This window comes from Neofelis nebulosa, chromosome 2 (genome assembly GCF_028018385.1).
Source record: "Neofelis nebulosa isolate mNeoNeb1 chromosome 2, mNeoNeb1.pri, whole genome shotgun sequence".
NCBI lineage: Eukaryota > Metazoa > Chordata > Mammalia > Carnivora > Felidae > Neofelis > Neofelis nebulosa.
Window position 1 is genome coordinate 197921220 of NC_080783.1, and position 25244 is coordinate 197946463.

At 50.5% G+C, this 25244-nt stretch overlaps 2 protein-coding genes across 3 annotated transcripts; both read right to left on the minus strand.

Moving 5' to 3' along the window:
- Positions 1 to 1030: 1030 nt before the first annotated feature.
- LCK (LCK proto-oncogene, Src family tyrosine kinase) lies at positions 1031 to 21585 on the minus strand. Of its 2 annotated transcripts, none has more exons than XM_058718231.1 (13): positions 21431 to 21585; positions 8762 to 8871; positions 8407 to 8488; positions 8116 to 8206; positions 7784 to 7882; positions 7548 to 7651; positions 7220 to 7369; positions 6772 to 6924; positions 6446 to 6625; positions 4245 to 4321; positions 3999 to 4152; positions 3784 to 3915; positions 1031 to 1686 (listed from the first exon to the last, which is right to left on the minus strand). In XM_058718231.1, exons 2-13 carry the CDS (start codon positions 8864 to 8866, stop codon positions 1484 to 1486), a joined length of 1530 nt encoding a protein of 509 aa, XP_058574214.1. In that variant the 5' UTR covers positions 8867 to 8871; positions 21431 to 21585; the 3' UTR covers positions 1031 to 1483. The 2 variants fall into 2 exon arrangements, with proteins under 2 accessions (XP_058574214.1, XP_058574213.1); XM_058718230.1 differs by lacking the exon at positions 21431 to 21585 and adding an exon at positions 8969 to 9063.
- Positions 21586 to 23570: 1985 nt separating this feature from the next.
- FAM167B (family with sequence similarity 167 member B) lies at positions 23571 to 24954 on the minus strand. The gene is made up of 2 exons (XM_058718241.1): positions 24694 to 24954; positions 23571 to 24019 (listed from the first exon to the last, which is right to left on the minus strand). Exons 1-2 carry the CDS (start codon positions 24952 to 24954, stop codon positions 23789 to 23791), a joined length of 492 nt encoding a protein of 163 aa, XP_058574224.1. The 3' UTR covers positions 23571 to 23788.
- Positions 24955 to 25244: the final 290 nt, after the last annotated feature.

Below are 25244 nucleotides of genomic sequence, written 5' to 3' on the forward strand. Positions count from 1 at the left end.
GCCACCCAGGCGCCTAGAAATCTGGAGATTTATGCAAAATCTTCCCAGTTTTATAAGTTGACTAACTCAAGACATTAGTAGCAGCCATTCTTTTAAAATGTAAGTCAGATCATGTCGTGGCTCTGCAAAAATCCCCGAAAAGTCTCCTTGAAATGGTTCCTGCAAAGATCACAAGGCCCCAGGCCACACAGGATCTCTGCCCCTCAGGGCCCCCCCCCTCCCCCACTCAGGACCTTGGTCTCTGAGCTTGCCAAAGAAGCTTCTGGCTCAGGCTGTTCCCTCATCCCCCTCTGCTCCTGCCCCATACCTTGTGGCTTGCTCCCTCATTTCCTTCAAATATTTGCTCAAAAGTCACCTTCTCAATGAGGCCTTCCCAGACCACCCTGTTTAAAATTGAAAACCTCCCCCAGCGATGACATTCCTAATTTCCCTTACCCTGTTTTATTTTCCCCTTAGCACTCAGCACCATACCGTATCATTTACTCTTGGTGATGTTTATTGTCTGTCTTCCCTTACTAGAATGTAAGCTCCATAAGGACAGATTTTGTTTGTTTAATCTATTGTATATTCTATGGACCCAGAACCATGCCTGGTACACAGTAGATGTCCAATAAATATTTGCCAAATGAGTAAATTAATTCAGTGTTCAAAAACATCTTGAACGTGAACCAAAACATATTTGAGTACAAATCTAGCCCCAGAATCAGTAATTGTAAAAAAAGCTATTGCCCTTACATAATGGAAGGGGAGGGTCCTGGGACACACCCACTCCCTAGGAGGTTCTGCGCAGGGGTTCACACTTAATCCTTTGGGGTAGGGGTGGGGTTGAAGGAGTTCACAAAGCCCATACAGCAAAGTGTAAGAACTTCCTCTTGGCCCCCCCAAATCAGCAGGGCTGAAAAAAGTTCAGACATCCCCTCATCCCATCTTTCACCCCAATTCAGGGTGACTTACTTTCCATCTTTTGAACCCCCACTCCTCCCTCCCAAGGAAGAGGAGATGGGAGTAGGGAGCTGAGAGATGTACAGTCTTCGTCAACAGAGAGTCATTTATTGAGCTCCTAATGTGTGCCAGGCACCAAGGAGGAGCACACAGAGGTATTAGATAAGGTCCCAGCCTTCAAGGAGTTTCTTGATGGCTAGGGGAAAGGAAAGGGGGGTGGGCAGAAGCTGGTATCAATCACAGGCGTCTCCCTTCTCTCCAGTGGTCTTGGGAGGTAGAAGGACCCACAAAGGGACAACTTGAATGGGTGTCCAAGTCATATATGCACATGCCACACATGTACAAGACACATGTGCAGAGCCCACACAACTACAGAACCCGTGTATAAGACACAAGAAGTATATGTGCCACACGGGGGATGGGATTCACATGCAGAGTCCATATGTGCATAGGCCACGTGGGTAAGACACAAGAACTGCATCTCCCCCAGCCAGGTTGACTAGATGGAGGTAGGGCTCCAGGCCCCGGCCAGCTAGGCCTCTCAGGGCTGGGGCTGGTACTGGCCCTCTGTGGCCGTGAAGAAGTCCTCCAGCACGCTGCGCAGGTAGTCAAAGGTGGGCCGTTCCTCTGGCCGCTCCTTCCAGCACAGCATCATGAGGTGGTATAGCTCCTCTGGGCAGTTGTCAGGTCGCACCATGCGGTAGCCTCGCTCCAGGTTCTGAATCACCTCAGGATTGGTCATCCCTGGAGGTTGATAGGAGAAAGATCAAGGATCCGGGCTTTGGAAGCCCACAGCAGGGATGACGTTTAGAATATTTAACTGGTATGGTGTGAGCACCAATCCCAAAGGATCTTGGTCTTCACCAATGGTAACAGTGTACTTCAGGTACCTGCCCAGTGTCAGTCACGCCACTTGGAGTGTCTGTTGTGGCTTAAGCACTCAAAACACGTAGATGTTGAATGTGAGACCTGGGGTGAGCCACCTCCCCTCTTTGGGCCTCAGTTTCCTCATCTGGGAAATGGATTATATAGTAGCTCCTACCTCATAGAGCTGTTATGAAAATTGAGTGAGAGTGCATATAAAGCACCAATTATAGTGCCTGGAGAGATGCTGCATGAAGAATATCTTTGAGTATTACGATCTGGTGGGGAGAGATGGTGGCAGGTCAGGGCCCAGGACAGAACGGGAGCTCACAGACGGCATAGTGGTGAGGCTTCTCTGGCTTTGGGACCAGGCACATGAGATACTGCATCAGGAAACCAGATGGACCCCCCCAGCAAAGGCCCCTGTGTGACCCAGATTAAATAATTTGGGGGCCACTTCCTTTAAAACCCGGAAATTCAAGGACATAGACCAGTGAACTAAACACCCATGGCTAGAGGCGAGAGTGGAAACTCACAGTCTACACCCAGCTTAAATATAGCCCATAGATCTACTTCGGTTTAGTCCCTATAGTGTCTTTCAACAATTTGAATCAATCACTGATATTTGGATATGGGCAAATTTTCCTAAAATTTCAAGTTTTGGCTTTTGAAAAAAAGAAAGGATCTGTTTTGGGGGTCCCTATGTCTTAGTAGCAACCATCTTCTGGAATAGATGCTCACCCAGGTTCACCCAGGTCCCCATTACTCCTCATTGTCTCCTTGACCCTGAAGCCACATTTCTGTTGCCATTTATCATCATACTTGTAATGCTTTTGTTGCTGTTTGTTGTTGTTGTTGTTGTTGTTGTTGTTGTTAAGTAGGCTGTATGCCCAATGTAGTGCTTGAACTCATGACCCCGAGATCAAAAGCCATATGCTCCACTGACTGAGCCAGCCAGCTGCCCCAATGCTTTGTTTCTTCTAAAAGAGAAATTCTCTATGGGTTCACCTCTATGGGCCCAGTGGAGGGGCAGTGAGGACACTTGGCAGGATGACTGGAGTGTGGTTCTAGCCCCGGTGCTGCCCTTGGACTCTGTGATGGGGCAAATCCCGGGCAGGGAAGTCCTTCAGGTTCTCACCTGATTCTAAGGTACTTTTACCTTCCTAGGAGCAAAGTTCTGTACATGTTGCTCCCGGGCTATGTGAAGCTTCTGCGTATCTGGCCACTGTGTTCCGTGACCTCTCTGCTCTGTCTTTGTGTTCCATTTCCTTTCCCCATAGTTTCCTAGCAAGTTACTTTAAAAAAAATTCCATCCGTCTTGGCTGAATTCAGGGGTAAAGGACTTTGTGCAGAAGCTAGAGGGTAGGAATTAGTTGTGTACATGTCTCTCTCATTCTTTAGATGGAAAGTTTCGGAGGAAAGGGAAGTCAGCATTTAGTGAGCACCTACAGGGAGTCAAACTCTTTTACAGACAGTCTCATTTTTCATATCAGGAAACTGAGGCTCAGAGAGGTAAAGTCACCTGCCTAAAGTCACTTGCTCAAAATGATGATTAACAATAAAACCTAACACTCTTAAGTGCTTAGTATGCTTAAGTGCTAACCTCATAATTTACAGATGGGGAAAGAAAGAATGATCTGATCAAACTCAATCAGAAAGTTGGCATGAATGGCAGATCTGGTGATAAAGGCAGGCTTCTTGCCTTCGAGCCAGATCCTCTTCTACCCTCCTAGGCTGCCTGTGTCTGAACTAAAGAAAAGAGCTGGGATTATTGAAACAGGAGAGAAATCGACACAGAGATGGACGCTAGCCCTGGGAGATGTGGCACCTGACTGGGCTTGCTGGAGTCCTCAGTGAATACAGGAAAAGCAGTTAGAAAGATTCAGATTCTGAACCAGGGACAGATGAAGTAAGTAGAAAGACATGGATTTGCTGCTCGTCCCCATTACTCTTTCAGCTCCTGCCCTTGGCCCTGACCTGGGTAAGGGATGCGGCCATGGGTGACAATCTCCGTCAGTAGGATCCCAAAAGACCACACGTCCGACTTGATGGTGAATGTCCCGTAGTTAATGGCTTCTGGTGCTGTCCACTTAATGGGAAACTTGGCCCCTGGAGGGAGGCAGAGTGAGGTCACCTGGGTCTGTTTGGCCAGACCCTGCAGGCCCCAGACTTCCCTTGTATCCCACACCTACCCTCCCTGGCTGTGTACTCATTGTCCTCAATGAGGCGTGCTAGGCCAAAGTCTGCAATCTTGCAGCTCAGGGTGTCCGACACCAGGATGTTGGCAGCCCTCAGGTCACGGTGGATGTAATTCCGTTCTTCAATGAATGCCATGCCCTCTGCAATCTGCAGGCCAGAGAGGAGGTCAGCAGTCCTGGACCAGACATCCTTACCCCACCGGGCTGTGCACTTGCCCAGCCCCTCCCCAGTCTCCTTACTTGGGCTGCCATGTCCAAGAGTTTGTTGATGGTCAACTTGATGCCTGGAGGGGTCTTGAGGAAATCCACCAGGCTCCCTGTGAACAGAAGCAGAAAAGTTGCTAACTCAAGCTGGCCCAGCAGAAAGCTCCCTGACCCTTGTCCCCTAACTGGCTATTTAGAAGTAGTGTCTGACATGTGGAAAGAAGAGTAAGGGGTGAGAATGGACAAGTGTGCATTCAGGGTGAGGATACCCAGGATACATGAAGTCTTTTCCCAGGGTCTAGGATGGGGTATGCTTGGAGAAGTCTGTAAGCTTCTTATCACCAATGGGGTAGAGCTCAATGTCCTGCCCCATGTCCAAAGCCCTGCACAGTCCACATTCATAGTTGCTTCTCTTTCCCCCACTTCTGCCTCTTTCATTCTATCCACCCTAGACAATTTTGAGGTTTTTCATATAGACCACTGGGCTCTCACCCCAAAGTCTCTTTTGTCCCATCTCTGCCTGCTAAAAATTCTACTTTTCTTTCATGGCCCAGCAAGACTATTCCTCTAGGAAGCCTCTCTAGGTCCTACCAGGCCTAATAAATTGCATCATTATCTACATTCCCCATGGCATGCTGGAATTTTCCCATGGCGAAACTCTGGTTTTCCTAGAGTTTATGCCACATAACTAAAATGAGTTTTCCCTGATAGCAGGAACATTGTTTTGTCCATTCGTGCTCCCAGTGCCTAGCCCAAAGTAAGCAGTGATAAATGTGTGCTGAATGTATTCAATGGAGTATGGAAAGAGGTGCCTGGGGGCCTGAGGGACCACATCTGGTAATAGAGGGTGACTAGGAGATGACCAGGGATGGAAGCTACTAGAACGGAGCTAGTAATTGCTAGCCCTTCTCAAGAGATTAAAAGCCTGAGTAAAGATGGCAGCAACCTGGGGTGCCTGAGTGGCTCAGTCAGTTAAGCGTCTGACTCTTGATTTCGGCTCAGGTCATGATCTCACGGTTCATGGAATCCCGCCCTGCATCAGGCTCTGCAATGACAGTGTGAGCCTGCTTGGGATTCTCTCTCTCTCTGCCCCTCCCCTGCTCGCTCTCTCTCTCTCTCTCAAAATAAATAAATAAGCATTTAAAGACGGCAGCAACCTAAGTGTCCTGTTATGAGTGCTGAATTAGTCACCAAAGATAAAAGCCTCACCCAGACACAGTAAATACATGGCATGAACTGCCGCTCCTGCATCTGGTCCATGGCAGATGCTGGTAATCAACCCCAGCACTTACTTCCAATGGGCCTCAGCATCCTCCTCAACACACAACTCCAAGCAACTACCATCTGAAGTTGGCCCACATGGTAAAACCTATTTGCCACTTCCAGAATCCGCTAGCCAAAAGAGTGACAGATCTCATACTCCCAAAGAATCTGAGCCAGATGACAACAAATTTATTGAGCAGACACTATTCTGTCTCCTCTACATACACTGACTCTTTCACCCTCACAAAGGCCCTATGAAGAAGTTACCATTGCATTACTACCACCATTTTATAGATGAGGAAGCCATAGCAGAGGGAAGTGAAGTGATGGGCCCAAGGCCACACAATCACGAAGGCAAGATTCTAATACAGGCAGTCAGATCCTAGAACCCTTAAGGACTACTCCAAATTATTTTTGGGTGAGCCCGTTTAGATTTCTGATGTTACACTTGGGAAAAATAAGCACCAGGGATGGGACAGGGACTTGGCCTGAGTCACACAGCAAATTGGTGGCAAAGGTGGACCTAGCAACTTCTATCCACCTCCCTGGGGGCTCTCAGTCTGTCCAAAGGAGGGCAAGGGGCTCACCCAGAACTGAAAGAGAGGGATTTGGGGCAGATCTGCCCTCCCAAGGCTCTGGGTCAAAAGGAAGAGAGAAATGGGGCTAGGGTTGAAATCAAGCATCCTGAGATCAAGGTAGAGCTTTGAAAAAGGCAAACAGGATTGCAGGTCAGGGAAGATGAGAAGTCAAAGCTCTTCCAGAGCCTTCCAGAGCTCTTCCAGAGCACTTTAGCCTGTGCTCCTAGACAGGCTCAGACATCACACCCTCTTCTTCTGGTGACTCTTTAGAGGCCCAGAAAAACAAGAAACCCTCAGTCCTGAGCCCGGTGAAATGGCAGATCTCCTCCATCCTCTATTCAGGAGCAGAGGGAATGTCAGCGCCCCCCAGCGGTCGATGACAGTGGTGGCACCCACCATTCTCCATGTATTCCGTGATGATGTAGATGGGCTCCTGGGTGACCACCGCGTAGAGCCGGACCAGCCTCTGGTGTTGTAGCTGCTTCATGAGGTTGGCCTCGGCCAGGAAGGCGTCGGGGGACATGCTGCCCTGCTTCAGGCTCTTCACTGCCACCTTTGTGTGCCCGTTGTAGTACCCTGGGGCGGGGAGGGACTGGGGAGTCACTGGGAGCCCGAGCACCCAGAGCCACGTAGCTGCCTGGACACTCTCTGGGGACTCTCACGACCTCAGCGGAAGCCTCCCCTTCTCCCCTTCCCCCGCAGTCCCGGAAGGCTTCACTCACCCATCCACACCTCCCCGAACTGGCCAGCCCCCAGCCGCTCCACCAGCTTCAGCGTCTCCCTGGGAACCTCCCACTCGTCCTCCCACCAAGGCTTCTGGGGCTTCTGGGTCTGGCAGGGGCGACTCAACCGCGTGCACAGCCCGTCCGAAGCATCTGCGAGGACAAGGGAGGGGGGTTAGGGTTGTCAATACGGCGGGACTCGGTGCCCCCACTCAGTCCCCACTTGGCCAAGGAGAAATAGACTGGCAGGGGAGGTGTGCGGCTGTCACCCGACACCTGGGCTATAGGGTGCCGCACCTCACCCACTGCGGGGAATGAAGGAGCGCACTGAGAGATCGGCGGAGGGTACCCCCCCCTCCCGCCCAGAGGAGCTTAGGGGAGGCAGGCTGGTGGGGCACAGGTGAAGGCGCCTCAGGCGCACGTCGGAGGGGCTCCTGCCGGGGCTCACTGGTGTAATGGCGGACCAGCTCGTGCAGGCCAGGAAAAGTGATGCGGGGGGAGATGTAGAAGCCGCCTTTGTCCAGGTTACGGATCTTGTAATGTTTCACCACCTCTCCCTGGTTCTGGTCGAAGTCCCGCACGGACAGTGAAAACGATCCTGGGTGAAAGAATGGGTGAACGAATGCAAAAAGAGGGAGAGGGTGCGCCCTGCGAAGGGCGCCCCTAGTCCCGCGCCCCTTCCCTGGGATCTCGCGGCACACACCTCGGAGACGCGGTCCAGCTCCCGGGCCGCCCCGGCCCCGCCCCCGGCCCCGCGGCCCCGCCCAGCCGCTCACCCGCGGTGCTCTCGCTCTCCCGGATCAGGAAGGAGCCGTGCGTGTTCCCGGGCGCCAGGAGCTGCCGTTCCGCGTCCTTGCGGCTCAGGTTCTTGAAGAACCAGCTGCGCAAGGCAGAAGCGAAGGCAGTCTTGTGTTGTTGGTCACTTCCTCCTCCATCGCCCTCATGCATTCACCACTACCCCCTAGCACCCCTCCTCTGCTCCCATCCTTCGCCAAGAGGAGTCCCCACTTACGGTTCGGGCTCCAGGCTGTTCGCTTTGGCCACGAAGTTGAAGGGGATGAAACCTTCCTGGCCTGTGGTCAGGGACTGCGCCTTCCACCACTCGCCGCTCCTGCGCGACAGAGGCAGTCAGTGGGGTCGGCCTGGCCTTGGATTCGGCTGGAAACCTTCAAAGCCCCCAGTTACACCATGACACCCCAGCCTCCAGCCCGGCACTCCGGAGCCTCCCATTTTGTCCCAAGGGCTCCCGCTGCATGCCACTCAGGGGCCTCGCGTTACAGGGGATCCCTGCTCCCTCCCACGCTCCCGTGGGGCAAGGATGGGTGGAGTGGAGAGGACACTCACTGCTCCAGGATACGGAGCTGTTCACCCTTCTCGAAGCCCAGGTCTCCATCGTGAGAGGGCTCGTAGCTGTGCAGAGCGATAACCAGGTTGTCTGTAAAGACAGGGGTGGGGGTGGGGGTCAGGGAGAACCAGCCTGGATAGGGTGGAAGCACAGAGTTCAAGAGTTCAGGGCAGCGAAGAAGATCAGGAACAAGAGAGGCAAGACAAGGTAGAGAGTGGATAGGGAGATGGGAGACAAGAGCCAAGGATCCACAGGCCTTAACTTTCAGTCCCCACTGGTTGTGAGGTCACCTTGCAATGGTGAGGCTGGGGGATTGGAGCCTTCGTAGGTAACTAGTGGATCCCTCACATCAGAGCCATTCCGCATGGGCAGCTGTAGGGTGGGGGGTGAAAATGAGGTCAGAGAGCAAAAGACTGGTCAGATACTGGCTCCCCTCCCCACTGTTCTCACTTCTCCAGCTTGGCTGGGTCTTGTCCCTGAATTTACCAGCTACTCAGAAGAGTCCCTTCCCCTCTCTCAGCCTCCTTTCCTTTCCGTTTCCAAGGGGAGAAGACCACTCTGTTATTCCAGTGGTGGTTTCTTTCTCCTGGTTTGTGTCCTCCACCAGACTCCCTCGCCAAGTCAGTCCCCTGTCTTGCCTCTTACCGTGGCCTTGCCATCCAGTGGGATTATCGGGTAATGGCAGTTCTCACACACATCGATGTTTTCCATCCAGTCATCTTCAGGGTTTGAGCTGCAGCTACAGCCCATGGTCCCTGGGGGAATGGAGAGGGGGCTGAAGGGGCTCCCCCAAGATCTACTTCCCGGACATCAGACATCCTAGGGCCTTGCCCTGGGAATTTCCACAAGTACCTGAGATTGTCAGGCCCCCATCCCCCATTCACCAGCCACAGAAAAGCTGAAATGAGGTCCTAGCTCCAGACTGGTGCTCCCTCTGAGCCCCCAGGCCACAAGTAAAGTCACACATGGGCCCCCACTGAGCCCTAGGCCCCGCCCTCCCACCTGGGGTGGGCAAACCGCCACAGCTACCTTTGTTAGCCTACTTGCCCACTTCCTGCCTCTCCCCCAACCCTCTCTCTCTCTCTCTCTCTCTCTCTCTCTCTCTGCCCATCCCCCATGTTGGAGGAATACCTACTAAAGTTCACACACTTCCCCAGGCCGTGGAGGAGACCTGAATTTTCATCTTCCCCTACCAGAGAGGTGTGTGTACCCCACCTCCTATTTACAATCCCCCTTTCTAGCCAAGGAAGCCAGCCAAATGGCAGACTCCTGCTCCCTAATGTCAGCGGTCAGGCCCCAGCCCCCCAACCCCCCCGCAACAAGTCTCCTTCAGAGGGTTCTTTCTGATTCTCACCAGCAGAAAAACCTTCAGCGACACTATTGACCATAACTTTTCTATTTGTTTGCTTGCTTAAGCAGTGGAAACTTTTTGTCAGATGGAAATCAAGCAGAACGCAGAACCTCATAGATAAAACAGGTAAAAGTGGGGCTGTTCTGCCTGAAACAGAGTAGACTGGACGCCTCATTGTGAAGCCCCCAGGAGTCCTGAGAGCATCTCCTTCCTGGGGCTGCTTCTCCGAACTGCTTAGAAATCACCAGTCCTCAGATAAAATTAACCACTCAAGACCCTTTAATATCAAGATCAAATCCACCTCCATGGTCTATTCTGCTACACACACACACACACTCACACTCACACTCACACTCACACTCACACAGCCTTCATTTTTATCTACTCTTGCCTTTTCCAAACACCCCATGCTATTTTCTTACTCCATACCTTTGCACGTGTGGCTCCCCTACCTTGAATGCTCTCTTGTCTACCTACTGAACTAACTCAACCTTCCAGGCTCAGCTCAAATACCACCTACTCTGTGAAGCCCTCCTCCAACACTCCACTCAAACAGAGTTGTCAACTTAGCACGGAGTATCATGACTGGACTGATTTTATGTGTCGGTCGCACTGCATTTCCCACTCCCTTGATGAGACGGTGGATTCATCCAGAACAGAAGCTGTGCTTTATTTGCCTAAATGCTCCAGCACCCAGAACTAGTTGTCATTAATAAATGTTGACTAGTATGCGGAGGATTGATGCATCCCGTCTTCCAGGATCTTAGAAGCCACCAAGTCTAACTTCTGATTTTAGAGGAGCAAACTGAGCCTTAGATAAGCAGGCCCGGAGAGGCCTGCTTAAACTCACCCCATCTAGGGGCGCCTGGGTGGCTCAGTCAGTTAAGCAGCCGACTCTTGATTTCAGCTCAGGTCATGATCTCACAGTTCATGAAGTTTGAGCCCTACATTGGGCTTTGCACAGAGAGTAGAGCCTGTTTAAGATCCTCTCTCTCTCTCTCTCTCTCTTTCTCTCTCTCAAAAATAAATAAACTTAAAAAAAAATACCTCACACAACCTATTTGGGACAGAACAAAGCTGGAGATGTTAATCCATGCTGGGACCAAGTAGAAGTGGAGGGAGGGTAGTGGAGATTTTTTTGGTTTGCAAGACTTAAGGACACATGTCAATTGTATCTCAATTCAAGAAAAAAAAAAAAAAAGAAAGACAAGACTCAGGATGCCTGGCTGGCTCCGTTGATGGAGCATGTGACTCTTGATCTCAGGGTTGTGGGTTCAAGCCCCACGCTGGGTGTAGAGATTACTTGAAAATAAAATCTTAAAAAATAAACAAGCAAACAAAACAAAAAACTCGAAGACGGGCCTCAGAATCAGAGAGACCTACGTTCAAACCCCAGTTCTGACGCTTACTGTATGACTGCTGAAATCATTCTTCCTAAGCTTCACTTTTCCTTTTCTGTCAGAGGGGTCTTAGTATCCCTTTCTCATAAGCTTGCACAAATGTTAGCTTAGTTTAGAGCTTAGAAAGACTTCCACCACTGCTCACTTTGCCCTCCCAGGCCCTACTTTGGAGGATGGGAGAATGGAATTGGTAGATAATCCAATGTTTCTTTTATTTCTTTTTTTTTTTTTTTAAGTTTATTTTGAGGTGGGGGAGGTTGGGAGAGGGGCAGAGAGAGGGGGTGAGAGAATATCCCAAGCAGGCTCCACACTGTCAGTGTAGGACCTGACGCAGGGCTCAATCTCAGGAACCATGAGCTCATGACCTGAGCCAAAATCAAGAGTTGGACGCTTAAATGATTCAGCCACCCAGGCCTCCCTTGAAAGTCATGTTTGTCAAACTGAGATACTCAGGACCCTTCATGGATACCAGAAGTCATGGGTGTGTGTCTTCTCAGAACATGAGTGTTACTTGACCTTATTCAGAGTTGAACAAACATAGACCTATTGTGGAGGAAAATGTAAAATGTACATGGAACTTTAAGCCAAATCAAGAGACTTTCAAGGAAAAGGATACACATTCACTCTCCCTGCTCCTGTGAGGAGTCCTGGAGTGTGGGGGAGAGACATTCGAGAAATCCTGCTCAACCAGAGTCTACCCATCTGTGGCTGTAAATGGCTTTTTGACAGCTAATTTTATTATGGCTAGGAACTAATGAGCAGCAAACGCCTCCAGAGAAGCCCTGATATCAATCTGGAAGCAGCCAAAGAGGAGATGAGCTATGGGTGAGGCCGTGAGCATCGCATTGTTTGTGATATTCAAACAGGCCTTGGAAGATCACAGGTTGATTGTACTGTAAAGAGAACGCCAACATCAGACGGAGTTGGACTGAGATCGTAGGGCCCATCTAGGCTGACATTCTCAGAGGCTTCAGAAAAGGGTAAGAGACAGATGAGAAAAGTTTGGGGTTGAGGTAAGGGGATGAATTTGGATGCGATAGTGAGGAGAAGCCGGTGGAGGGGCCAGAAGGAATCCAGGCTGGAGATCACAGGGCTGGAAGCTGGTGCCTGGTCCAGGCTGGAGTCACGCGGGGAAGGGAAAAGAGCCACAGGGCCTTGGGCCACAGTCCAGGACAGCATGCAGACAGGATCTATATCATGGACTAAATCTGGGCCTACCAGAGAGGACCTGACATCCCTAGTTACTAGGGCCAGGAGCGCCTAGGTGGCTTAGTCAGTTAAGGTTCAGACATTTTTTTTTTCCTTTTCCTTTTTCTTTTTTTTTTTTTTAATTTAACATTTATTCATTAAAAAAAAATTTTTTTTAATGTTTATTTATCCTTGAGAGAGACAGAGAGACAGAGCATGAGCAGGGGAGGGGCAGCGAGAGAGGGAGACAGAATCTGAAGTAGGCTCCAGGCTCCGAGCTGTCACCACAGAGCCCGACACGGGGCTCGAACTCACAAGCTGTGAGATCATGACCTGAGCCAAAGTTGGGCTTTCAACTGACTAAGCCACTCAGATGCCCCAGACTTTTTTTTCCTCAAAAAAAGGTTTTTTTTCAAGTATATTTATTTTGAAGTAGGTGGAGGAGCAGAGAGAGAGGGAGAGAGAGAGACCCAAGCAGGCTCTGTGCTGTCAGCCAGATGCGGGACTTAAACTCACGAATCCATGAAATCCTGACCTGAGCTGAAATCAAGAGTCAGATGCTTAACCCACTGAGTTACCCAGGTGCTTCAAGCATCAGACTCTTGATTTCAGCTTGTGTCTTGACCTCAGGGTTGCGAGTTTGGCCCGTGTCCGGCCCTCATTAGGCATGGAGCCTACTTTTTAATTTTTTTTTTTTTTTAAAAATTGGGGCACCTGGGTGGCTCAGTCGGTTGAGCGTCTGACTTCAGCTTGGGTCACGATCTCACAGTTCTTGGTTCAAGCCCCACTTCAGGCTCTCTGCTGTCAGCACAGAGCCCACTTCGGTCAGATTCCCTGTCCCTCTCTCTCTCTGTCCCTCCCCTATTCATCCTCTCTCTCTCTCTCTCAGAATAAATAAGCATTAAAAAATAAAAATTAATAAACATTTAAAAATATATAAAAATATACACTGGAGTCAGGAATGGGGAAGAAGTCAAACCTGTCCTGATTAAGCCAAAAGGAACTCTAACTCTTCTGGGGAATCTGACCCCAGAATTTCCTCTGTGGCTTGTCCTGTGCTCCTGGAGGCCTCCAGCAGCAGGTAGCACATCGAGCCCTCTACAAAAGTCTAAGCTGTGGGGTGTAGGGCCTGGCAGCCATCATGAGACCTTGGGGTCCGACAATGCCAGAGAGGATTTTGGTGAGTGGCTCCCAGCTACTGGGAGCTCCATGTTTCTGGGAGGCCCCAGGATGATGCTGGAGGCCTGCAGATTATTTCAGTATTTCAAAAACCTGAAGGGAAATTGCACTATAATTTGTTTCTTAGTTTGACAAATTATATGATGGTTTCTTCAATGCATACTTGATTAAGTCTCTGATTAAAATTTGAATTAGAAAACAAGAAAATGAGTACCTAAACAAAGTAACTTGAAAACCATGAGTCCTGGGGGGCGGGGGGGGGGGGGGGTACTACAACAGGGAAAAAGGGCAAAGGAGCCTGGGAGGGAAGAGCTTAGAAGCACTGGTGTAATTTATCAGCCTTGTTTTAAAAGTGGAGACTCTGGGAGATCAGAGAGGTTAAGTGATTTTCCCAATAGCACATGAGGACTCTAGGCAGAGGCGAAACTCAGATAAGGACCCTACCTACCAAGGTATTCTCCTCTACTCTTTACTCCTTGGGAAGTTTTTTAAAGAGGGTGGAGGATCCTGAGGGGCCATGGAGGAAACAGGGCAGGGGAGGAGGTCTGACAGGGTGGGGAACTGCTCTTCATCAAAACTTTGATCATTGTGCTGTTAACAAAGGCCTTTTTCTGCAAGACGATTCTCCTTCCACCTAGAATGCATGTTTCTGAGTGTACATTTAGCCAATTGGTGAATGCAAGTCTGCGTATATGAAGGCAGATGATTCTGTGAACATCGTGCTTATGTGTGCATACCCATGGGCTTGTCCAAGGCTGTTTGTGCAGATGGGTGTATCACAGAATGGGGGTATGTATAGTTTGTGCCTGTCCCTGTGTAGTTGTGAGATCGTATATGCATACATCTATTTATACACAATGTGGGTCCCATCCTTCTGGTCTTAGTTTGACAAAGATTACTGGGTAGCCAAAATAATCTAATCAGGTTAAGAAACGAGGCCAGTAAAAAGAAAATCAAAATTAAATCTTAATATAAACGTCTCATTGTCTGAAAGAAAGGAAAAGAAGATGAAGACAAAACAGATCCAGAGAATCCCCAGGGCTCTCAGCACCAACAATGAGGGCAGATTCTGGGGTGAGTGAAACAGGACATTCTCTTCTCCCAACTCCGGAATTCGAGGTCAATAGCAGGAATTTTATAGATCTAGACCTCCTCTGACTAGGGTCTGTAATGTTCTCGGTCAAATTCAAAGCTGCCCATGGTCCACAGAGCACTTTGTGCCAATTATAAAGAGCCACCCCTCCCTGGGGTCTCAAACTTGGAGAGTAGAGCGAGGGCTAGATGTCAGTCCCCACCCCTTCATGACCCTCAGCATAGTGCCCAACACATGCAGCAGTGGCCCTGCTCACACTGTGTAGAACTGATCAAAAATCCCAGGCTCTGTGCAGCTCCTGGACTGGATTGTCTAAACCCAGGGCTGCTTAGGGCTCATATCACCGTGAGTTCTGATTTTTGCCAACCTGTTCACCTTTATCAACTCCATAGACATTATCTCGCCTGGCTGCCTAGAATGTGTTTTGTCCCCTTGAAGAAGAAAAAAAAAAAGGGCAACACTTTTTCTCCCCTAAACTGTAAACCTATTCATTTATTGAACATTCTGTCCAAAATGTGTGCCAGCTTCTTGCCAGGAATTCTTGGTCAAGAGCAGACAGGCTGTTCCAATGCAGACCATTGTGGTACTTTAGGCCACCTTGTGGCAAAATCTGTCAGGAATCATTTAAAACATTTTCTTGGCCTTTTCCTTTGACCAAGATTTGGTTGTTAGCACGGTTGAACCTTGCCTATGGAGGCCTACGCAGAACCCTCATCATGGTACTTAGGAATCAGGGTTGGTAGGCATGGTAAATAATTTCTAACGGATAGAACAGGGATGTGTCCTGAGTTCCTTTGTGATATAACACCCCCCGTTTTTTTTTTTTAAACCACAGAGAACAAAAAAGATAAGCTTTCTCTTAAATGCAAACAAGATGAATTTATTCTCACGAAACTGAGAGTGGCTTGACCGTAATGGCAGAGGGCCTCTGGGCAGGTTACTAAACCTCTCTGAGCCTCTCTCCATTCCTTCATCTGCAAAATGGGAACTAAAACAGGATCTCCACGGAGGGCTGTTGTAAGCATTATATGTGAGATATAGATGATCCCATAAATAAAGTGTTTAGCATGTGCTTGGCACATAGGGAGAACTGCGTACATGAGAGTTCACCTGAGCCTTGAATAACAGGGCTTTGAACCGTGGGGCTCCACTTATATGTGGATATTTTACAGTAGAGTACTATAAGTGTATTTCCTCTTCCTTATGATTTTCTTTGTCTTTCTTTTTTTTTTTCCCAAAGATTTTATTTTTAAGTAACCTCTACACCCGACATGGGGCTCGGAGCTACAACCCCAAGATCGAGAGTCGCATGCTCTACCGGCTGAGCCAGCCAGGTGGTCTGTCTTCCTTATGATTCTCTTAATAACACTTTCTTTTCTCTAGTTTCCTTTATTGTAGCAATACAATGTATAAAACATATAACATGCAAAATATAAGTTAATCTGGAGCCTCTGGGTGGCTCATTGGGTTGAGCATCCAACTCTTGATTTCAGCTCAGGTTATGATCCCAGGGTCATAGCATTGAGCCCTGAGATAGAAGCCCTGCTCAGGGTGGAACCTGCTTACAATTCTCTCTCCGGGCACCTGGGTGGCTTAGTCCGTTGGGCGTCCATCTTCGGCTCAGGTCATGATCTTGCAGTTGGTGAGTTCCAGCCCTACATCTGTACCACATCTGCACCATCAGTGTGGAGCCTGCTTGGGATTCTCTCTTTCTCCCTCTCTCTCTCTCTCTCTCTCTCTCTCGGCCCCTCCCTCACTTGCACTCTCTCTCTCAAAGTAAATAAATAAGCTTAAAAAAAAAAAGATTTTCCCTCTCTCTCTCTTCCTCTCTCTCTCTCCCTCTGCCCCTCTCCCTTGCTTGTGCTCACTCTCTAAAAATAAAAAATAAATTGGGGCGCCTGGGTGCCTCAGTCGGCTGAGCGTCCTTCACCTCAGGTCACGATCTCGCGGTTCGTGAGTTCGAGCCCCGCGTCAGGCTCTGGGCTGATGGCTCAGAGCCTGGAGCCTGCTTCCGATTCTGTGTCTCCCTCTCTCTCTGCCCCTCCCCCATTCATGCTCTGTCTCTCTCTGTCTCAAAAATGAATAAACATTAAAAAAGAAATTTAAAAAAGAATAAAAAATAAATAAAAATGGACAAAATATGTGTTAACCAACTGTTTATGTTATCAGTAAGGCTTCTAGTCAACAGTAGGCTATTAGTAAAGTCTTAGGGGGAATCAAAGTTATACCAGGATTTTCTTTGAATTTTTTATTTTTTATTTTTGAGAGAGAGAGAGACAGAGTGTGAGTAGGGGAGGGGTAGAGAGGGAGGGAGACACAGAATCTGAAACAGGCTCCAGACTCTGAGCTGTCAGCACAGAGCCCAATGTGGGGCTCAAACTCATGAACCATGAGATCATGACTTGAGCCGAAGTCGGCCGCTTAATCAACTGAGCCACCAAGGCACCCCAGTGCAGGTATTTTTGACTATGCGGGTAGTCAGCACCCCTGACGGTATGTAGTTAAGGGTCAACTGTAGTTAAGTCTTTGGGCAGCTGAATGTTATACACCGCAGATTTTCGACTGCGTGGGGTGGGAGCCCAACAACCCTGTTGTTTAAAGGTCAACTCTAACTATTCGTGGTGTAACGAATGAGCATTTCGTTACACCAGCCTTAAACATTTTCCAGTCTAAACGCTAATATTAGCTATTATCAATTATTTTCCTTTTCCTTTGTGATTTTGAGCATTTCCATAGACCACCTTTTCACCTTGAATATATTTACCTAAAATGGAATATATTTATCTACCATAAATGGAAAATCAGTATCACCATCCATAAACAGAAATCAGGATACATTAAAACAAATTCATAATATCATCTGTAAATTCAAATTCATTACCCCCTAATATCACTCACCTACATCGGTGGTGCACAGGCCATATTTTGGGAAATGCTACAACACGAGCTAGAGCTTTGGGCTTAGACCTCTGTTGGTGAGTTAGAGAAGGGACAATTTTCTTTCTTTCTTTCTTTTTTAATGTTCATTTATTTTGAGAGAGAGAGAGAGAGCACGTGCAAGCAGATGAGGGGCAGAGAGAGAGGGAAAGAGAATCCCAAGCGGGTGCCCGATGCGGGGCTCGATCTCATGAACTCTGAGATCAGGACCTGAGCCAAAATCAAGAGTCACACATTCAACCAACTGAGCCACCCAGGTGCCCCATGGAGGGACAATCTTCTTAACTGGTCAGCCTACTGACAAAAGTTGCACGGATATGTCTCTGTGCCAAGCTCTGTTCTAGCGCTGGTGACACAGAGGTGAGCAGATCAAGAGGTTCCTGTCCTTTTGGCCCTGCCCTCTCTGACAGAGGTGGGTGCCCCTCTGGCAGATCACTCCATTTTCCCAGGAGGCCATAGGCCTGTCTTCAGCTTACTGATTGGTAATGTCTATGACTCACAACAACACTGGCAACGCAAAACAGCAATACTTGTCAGGAAGTAGCATTTCAAAATCACCACCATTACCCATTTACCAAGTGAACGGTTAGCTGAAGCTGTTGAAGAGAGAAGGACCGTCTCCAGGTATTGACATGGAAAGACATCCCAGTTATAACATGGCAAGCAAAAAACCCAAAACCAAAAAACATGGCGAGCAAGTTACAGAACAGAATGTAGAATGGAAGCCTATTTGCATTTAAATGGGCAACTATACGGAGATTCTTTCAAGCCAGGTTCTGTGCTAATACTTTATTTGCATGTTTCCATGTAATTCTCATACTAATCCTATCAAGTAAATGCTATAATGAGCCCCATTTTACACATGCAAAAACTGAGGCACAAATGAGGTAAAACGATTTGTTTGAGGCCTCATAACAAATAAGTAAGTGGTAGAGTGGTGATTTGAACCTTGGTCTACCTCCAGAGCCTGGGCTTCTAACCACGACACTTGTCAGCAGCCACACATAGGAAACTCTGGAAACTGTTCGCGGTGAACACATCCCAGAAGTGAGGTTGGAGGGGGCTGTGTTTCTTATATTTCTGTTCATGCCTCTGTACTGTTTGAATTTTTTGTAACAGCCGTGTGCTAATCTTGTCATTGGAAAACAAAAAAACAACAAAAAAAACCCCACCTCCGATGCAAAAACCCTGCCAAGAGATATGATCATTCGAGGAGGATTCACTGTACAGCCTACTCTTCTGTTCCTCTCCCTATCACAAGAAAAGTAGGCGTGGAATAGATGATCAGGGGGAGAAAAGGTTCTGTGACCAAAGAAGTTTGGGAAATGATGAGTTGGACAAAATCAATCAGGCCCCTACTCTGGGGGAACTTTCAAAGCTTTTACAAGCTAACATTGACTATGAAATTAACATGGGTTGGGCTGGTTGGTAGCTGAGGCCATGTGGATTTGGCCCCAAGACCATTTTCTCTCCAGGTGCTTCATGAGACTGGTGTTTTATTGTTGTTGTTGTTGTTGTTTAATATTTTTTAATGTTTATTTTTGAGAGGGAGACACAGAGAGAGAGAGAGACAGAACATGAGCAGGGGAGGGGTGGAGAGAGAGGGAGACGCAGAATCCGAAGCAGGCTCCAGGCTCTGAGCTGTCAGCACAGAGCCCATCAAGGGACTCAAACTCACAAACTGTGAGATCATGACCTGAGCTGAATTCAGACACCCAGCCGACTGAGCCACCCAGGCACCCCGTGAACTGCTGTTCTTCAGAACAAGTGTTGGAAACGCAGCACGAGGCACTTTAAGCCAACACTGGAGTTTGGCCACATCCCTGGATGATGGTGTCTTGGTCTTGCCTGCCCCCATCCCACCCTCACACCCAGCTCCCCTCAGCATTGCTTTCACTAAACGGAGCTTGGCCTTGAAGTCATCACCCTGTGGGGGGATGTATGGCCTTGTAAGATCCAATGTGTGTTGTGTGTGGAGACCCTGACTCTGCTTCTGGCCACATATGCACACACGCAATGTCTGATGATATGTCTGGTGTTTGGGATAGGGAGTGCGTGCGTGCGTGCGTGTGCGTGCGTGTGCATGTGTGTGTGTGTGTGTGTGTGTGTTGAAGCTGTTGGGGGGACTCTCCTCTAAGGTAGACCCTGTGGCTCAGCCTAGAATTCTCACAGCCACCATACACAGGAAACAAGCTCATTTGCAAAGCTATACCACAAGTGTGAGGGGACGGGGTTCACTGGCCTGCCAAGGTGCTGAGTAGGCGTAATTCTGGGTGTGAACAGCCCTCCTTTTGGTGCACCATGTACAGGAGGAGGGACTGCCTAACCTCCGTTAAGCACCTACTGTGTGTCAAGTACAACCCAGGGCACATGACAGGCCCCACAAACAGTCTGTAAGGGAGAAATTGATTATTGCCTCTTTGCAGATTAATGATCTGGAGTTTGGAGTCTGGAGAGGTGAAGGCAATACCATTTGAGGAAATGCCAGCCCCGGAATTGTACCTGGGTTGGCCTGTTCCTGAAACCTATGTTCTTTGCACTACACCATACCCATTCACTCTCTGGTGTTTGGTTTTGCGCTACCCTCATGGTACCCAAGAAACAGAAACCAGGGACAGTGACCTTGGCTCCTGTCATAGGTGCTTTCCAAAAAGGGCCTTTGTCCTTCTCAGAGCTGTGTTGACTCTTCCAGGGAGCCTTCCAGATCACCCAAGGGAAGTCTTCGGTAGTCTCGGCCCTTATCTCATTCTCTTGCCCCATCACTTGGCCCTTTACCCTTTGAGAAGAACCTCTGTCCCTGAGCCTGGAGGGCGAGGGGTCCTGCGTCATCTCTCAGCACATGCTGGCAGAATGAGGGGGTGCAGGTCCAGGGTGCGGATGGGTTCCCCCCCCCCCAAAGGCACAGGGAGAGCCAGCATGTTCTCCAGCCCGCACAAAAGGCTACAGGCATCGGGCCTGGGGACGAGAGAAAGGCTGGGACACACTAACTAGGTGGAAATCCTGTGTCAAGGAAAACTCCAGCAGTGGAGGGTGGGGTAGGGGGACCCTGGAAAGTCTGGCTCACATGGGGATGCCCCCCATACACTGAAGGCTCAGAGTTAGAAAGTGAGGGGGTGGGCAGGTAGCTGACTATGCCTACCTGGGCCTCCACCTTCCCGGGGTTTCTGCAGTACCAGCTGGCCCTGTACATGCAGGTGGAGGGGGGGGGGGGGTGCTGAGGCCAGAGAGAGCAAGGGTGGGGGGGGGCGGGGAAGGACATCCTGTGACACTTGGCAGGGGCAGGAATGGCAACTTTCCAGATGGAAGCGTGGACGTTCCTTACCCAGGGCCGACTGTGCCCCTGTCTGGGATAAAAATAGCCTTTCCTCTGCCCTTTCCTTTCCATTCTCTCTCCTTCAACTTCCCAGCCTCTGGTCAGATGCTTCCACCCTGGAGGCCCCATCCCAGATGATAAATACACCCTCCCGCATCCACATGCTCCCAATAGGAGACACCCCAGGCTCTCCAGCACTGCTGGTCACTGAGGCTAAAATCACTTGTCACGTGTCCATCTGGATGCTCTGGGTGACTCCTCTGTCTCAATCCCTCTCTCTCAATCCCTCTCTCTCTCTCTCTCTCAGAAGATGCTTGTCACTGGGGTCTGTCCCAGCCATCAGCAGGATTCCTGGATCCCCTGACTCAAGACTGACCATCATCACCCTGCCCAGTGGGTGGGGGGCAGTCCTAGCCTAGGCCACCACCCTCTCCCAGGGCCTGACTCTGCCACTGCCTTGCTGAGTGGCTGCAAGGAGGGGGCGTTTGCCCTCTCTGGGCCTCAGGAGGCTCATCCATCAATGGGATCAGGGACTGGACTTGGGGATTTCTGAAGACCTTTTCAACACCTGACAGTACATGCGCCAGATCTCCAAGAAGATGCTCCCAGTGAGGGAGGGACCAGTGCAGACAGCGTGGCAGAGGCGAGAGGCAAGAGCTACGTAGGGAAGGGGGCCTCCAGCTGTACCGCACGCCGCCCACCTGACCTCTAGTGAGGCTTTTCTATCCCCCTGCCCCGCCCGTAGGGCTGCTGAATACCCAGGGAGCCGCACCCCATACCCGGGTACAGCACCACCCTCCCCCAGTGGGTCCTCCCACCACAGTCCTAGACCCCTGTTCCCAGTACTCCTTACCTGCCCAGCCCAGGAGCCCTCCAGCCCCATTCACATGGTCCTCCTGGCCTAGCCTGGCAGCTCACACACAGTTTCAGCTCCCCTTGCCGAGGTAGCCACCGCCTGTCTTAGCGCGCCCACGTCCCACCCTGACTTCCTGCCTCCTCCTAAGGGCTCCGCAGCCAACCGGGGCCCCAGCAGCCCAACCACAAGCCTCCAGCACCCCAAGCTTCCTGCTGCCATAGCCCCCAGCTCCTCAGCCCCTGGGGGTCCTTTACATCTCCAGCCCACCGGAGGGGGGCTCTTAGAGCTGAAGAAAGTGTACCTGATGGAACCTCCCTCCTGCCCCCCCCCCCCCCCCGGGGGCGACCTGGACAAGAGATTCAAGGGCAGCCTTTATATCTCAATGAGCAGGGGCAAGCAGACACACACTCGGCTTTTGGTGAAAGACAAGTGGCACTGCTGTCACAGTCTGAGAGCTGAGTGACCTTTTCATTACAGTCTAAGAGAGGGACTTTGGAGTCAGAGGAGAGAGCGCTCTCCCTGTTCAGTCATTGGAGACCAGACCACCTTATGTTACAGTCAGATGTCAGGTTAACAAATAACTATGGCAAAACAACAGTCATGCCATCTCAGGGCTCAGGACGATAGCTTTATTAGAGTCAGAGGGTAGGCTAATAACCCCCTTCTTATAGACAGAATGCTGGACAACAATCTGTTTAAGGAAGCAGGCAGGACAACCCCGTGTTTTCAAGACGACAGAGTCACAGCCCCTGTTGTGGACAGAGGACAGGACAAGCCCCCACTAATTAGGACGACATTTCTAATTCAGGACGAGGCAAGGACACAGCCCCTGTTAGAAATGTAGGGCCTGCCACCATCTCCTGCAACAAGTGGGAGACAAACACGCCTGCCCAGGGACCCAGGTGCAGGTAGCTGACTGGCAGGACTTTCTGTTATAGGCGGGAGACAGGAACCTTGTCACAAGCAGCACGCAGGCCAAGAATCTCCCTTTCCCCTGGGGCCAGGTTGAGGGTGGCACTCATCATAGGCTAAGTGTCAGGTCACCAGTGTTATGAGGAACCCTGGGTGGCATCTATCAGGCACAAGAGCGGGGCCTTGGCCCCACCCGGAGAAAAACATAAATGTGTCACCGTCACCACCACCAGACCTACACTTAGTGAACAGGTTGGGGGAGGGGAGCCCACAGAGCATTGTTGGGGTTTGTGAGGTGGAAGCTGATGCTGCCTGCACCTCAGCTGCAGAGGGAAGGGGGAGACAGGAAATGGGTGGGGGGAAGAGGAAGCCTGAGTTGGAAAGTCAGACAAAGAGGGTAATACAGAAACAAAGGCTGAGGAGATACAATGTAAAAAAAAAAAAAAAAAAAAAAAAAGAACCCGGTGACACAGAGCCTTGCACAGCCCATCTCTGGGCCTCAGCACAATGGTACTAATACCACGGGTGATAGCAAGGATAAGCAAGACACAGTTCAAGTTTGTGGAGTGTCTATTGTGCATTGTCTCACTTAAGACATCTCCAACTATTTGCGGAGTGAGAAGTAGCATTTCCAGTTTAGAGAGAAAGAAACAGTTGCAGGCTTAAGGGGCCCGCCTCCAGATCTGATAGAAAATGCATGATGGAGCTGGCTTTTCTTTTTTTTTTTTTTTTTTTAAATTTTTTTTTTTCAACGTTTTTTATTTATTTTTGGGACAGAGAGAGACAGAGCATGAACGGGGGAGGGGCAGAGAGAGAGGGAGACACAGAATCGGAAACAGGCTCCAGGCTCCGAGCCATCAGCCCAGAGCCTGACGCGGGGCTCAAACTCACGGACCGCGAGATCGTGACCTGGCTGAAGTCGGACGCTTAACCGACTGCGCCACCCAGGCGCCCCTGGAGCTGGCTTTTCAACCCAGGTCCACCAGGTCCTGCATTCATCAGTTGCCCATTGACGGGTCACCTTCATGGGGGTGATTTAGGATTTGAAGTTCTTTTCCAGCTCTGATCTTGGTAAAATAGGGAGATAGAGCTGGAGCTAGGGGGAGAGGGGGGTGCCTCTGTTCATCTCCACCTGGGCCTTCTCTCCTGCAGTGTAATCCCTGGTCCCAGCTACAGATGACACACAACGACCTTGGGCCTGAATAAATGACTGCAGAGACCTTGATGGGAAGCAGAGAGGGTCTTTATTGAAGAGCTTGGGGGTCGGCGAGCCTCTCCCCTTCCTCCAACTCCCTCTTCCCAAGCTAAGGCAGCAGGGGCCTTTATGCTCCCAGAAAGCTGAGTGATCTCCCAACCCTCCCAGCACGCTTTGCGAGGTGCTGGCACCTCTGGGACACCCCTCCTTTCCCCTTCCCGGGAGGTCTCAGGAGGTGCAGGTGTGGCTCAGCAGAGGGTGAAGCGTCGCGCGCTGATGTTCATGCGCGTGAGGCCGAGGTGCCGCAGCGGCGGGGCCAAGGCAAGGCCGGCCCCCGGCTCCAGCTCCAGGTCCAGCTCGGCCTCGTCCAGCAGCTCTTGGTGCAGGTGACAGGCTTGGTCCACCTTCAGCCGGTGCAGCTGGGCCCGCAGCCGAAGCAGCTGTCCTGCCAGCTGCCGGTCCTGAGCCTGCATCTCCCGCTGCGGCCGAGAGGGGGCGTGAGACTGCTGGCCTGGTCCTCAGCCACTTTCGTCATTCTTCCCTTCCTGTCAACACCCTGGGTTTTCGCACAGGCTGTGGCCTCCCCACCCCCTCTCACCCCAGCTTGATCCCTCCCCGTCTCTCAGATCTTGCTCTAAAACTAAGTTAAGGAGAGATTGTTAAACAAATACAGGTGCCTGGGGCCCCACCCCAGGGCAACTAAGCGGAATCTCCAATTTGGAGCCTGGACATCTTTCTGTTTGCACATATTGGGTTATGAGCCACCTATGTAATGCTCGCCTCCTCAGATTCTGCCTACGGTGTGGTCAATGCCTCCTTTTGTCCTTCACTGCATCTTTGAGGTATAGCAATTCCCAGAGTGGGGGAGGCCATACCTTCCCCACCTATAACTGGTGCCAGGGCTCTGTCCCCAGAGCCACAGGAGTAGTCGGTAGAAGACAGATTGGATGGAATCCTGCTTTGGCAAGGCTCCCTGGATAAAACATTGGACAAGTCCACTCATGGCTCCTCAGCCCCAGGACAAAGCAACAGGAGCAGGCAGTTGCTGGAGTTGAGGTCCATTCTCAACCCCTCCCCACACCCATTGTTCTTGGGTCCTAAGGATGACTGGCCCTTAGGCCCTCTGCAAGACCGCCCACCCCACCTGACTCACCAGCTCCTGTCTGAGCCAATCTAGGGCAGAGTCCATTGAGTCGAAGCCGCAGAGGGTCCCAGGGCCCCCCATTGCGGGTCTGGGTTGGGTCCTGTGCCAGGCCTGGCTCTGCACCCGGGCTGTCCACTCCAGATATGAAGGCCGTCGTGTCTGCAGCTGTAGCTTGGCCGTCAGTGCCTTCACGGAGTCCAGGCTCTCTCCCTCCTCATCCTCTTCATTTTCTTCACCTACTGCCTGGAATTTCAGTGGCCCCAGGGACATGGTGGATTTGGGGTGAGTGACAGGGCAAGGCTGCAGCTCTGGGAATTTGGGAGAGGGTGGCAGTATTGCTGGGGAGAGGTGGCAGGAACTGAAGGTGATGGAACTGTGCCAGGGAATGTGTGACGGTGAGTGTTCAAGGTGGGTCTGGTCTCTCTGAGTGTGTCAGGCTGGGCGAATAGAGGGGTATGGGAGGCTAAGTGTGCAAGGGCTGGGATTTTCCTGCCCTGCTAACCCAGGAGCCACGTGATACTCATCCGGGTGGGGGCAGGAGGAGCCCTGTTCCTCCAGCC

What these genes read in the sequence shown, in the direction of transcription:
- LCK (XM_058718230.1), bottom strand. Translation starts at nt 8,996, where the DNA reads ATGGGGGATGGGGGCCTGACAATCTCAG. An exon ending in CAGCTCCGTATCCTGGAGCA is followed by an intron (nt 7,883 to 8,115) that starts GTGAGTGTCCTC and finishes TCTGTCGCGCAG; the next exon opens with GAGCGGCGAGTGGTGGAAGG. An exon ending in AACAGCCTGGAGCCCGAACC is followed by an intron (nt 7,652 to 7,783) that starts GTAAGTGGGGAC and finishes TGCCTTGCGCAG; the next exon opens with CTGGTTCTTCAAGAACCTGA.
- FAM167B (XM_058718241.1), bottom strand. Translation starts at nt 24,954, where the DNA reads ATGTCCCTGGGGCCACTGAAATTCCAGGCAGTAGGTGAAGAAAATGAA. An exon ending in ATTGGCTCAGACAGGAGCTG is followed by an intron (nt 24,020 to 24,693) that starts GTGAGTCAGGTG and finishes TCTCGGCCGCAG; the next exon opens with CGGGAGATGCAGGCTCAGGA.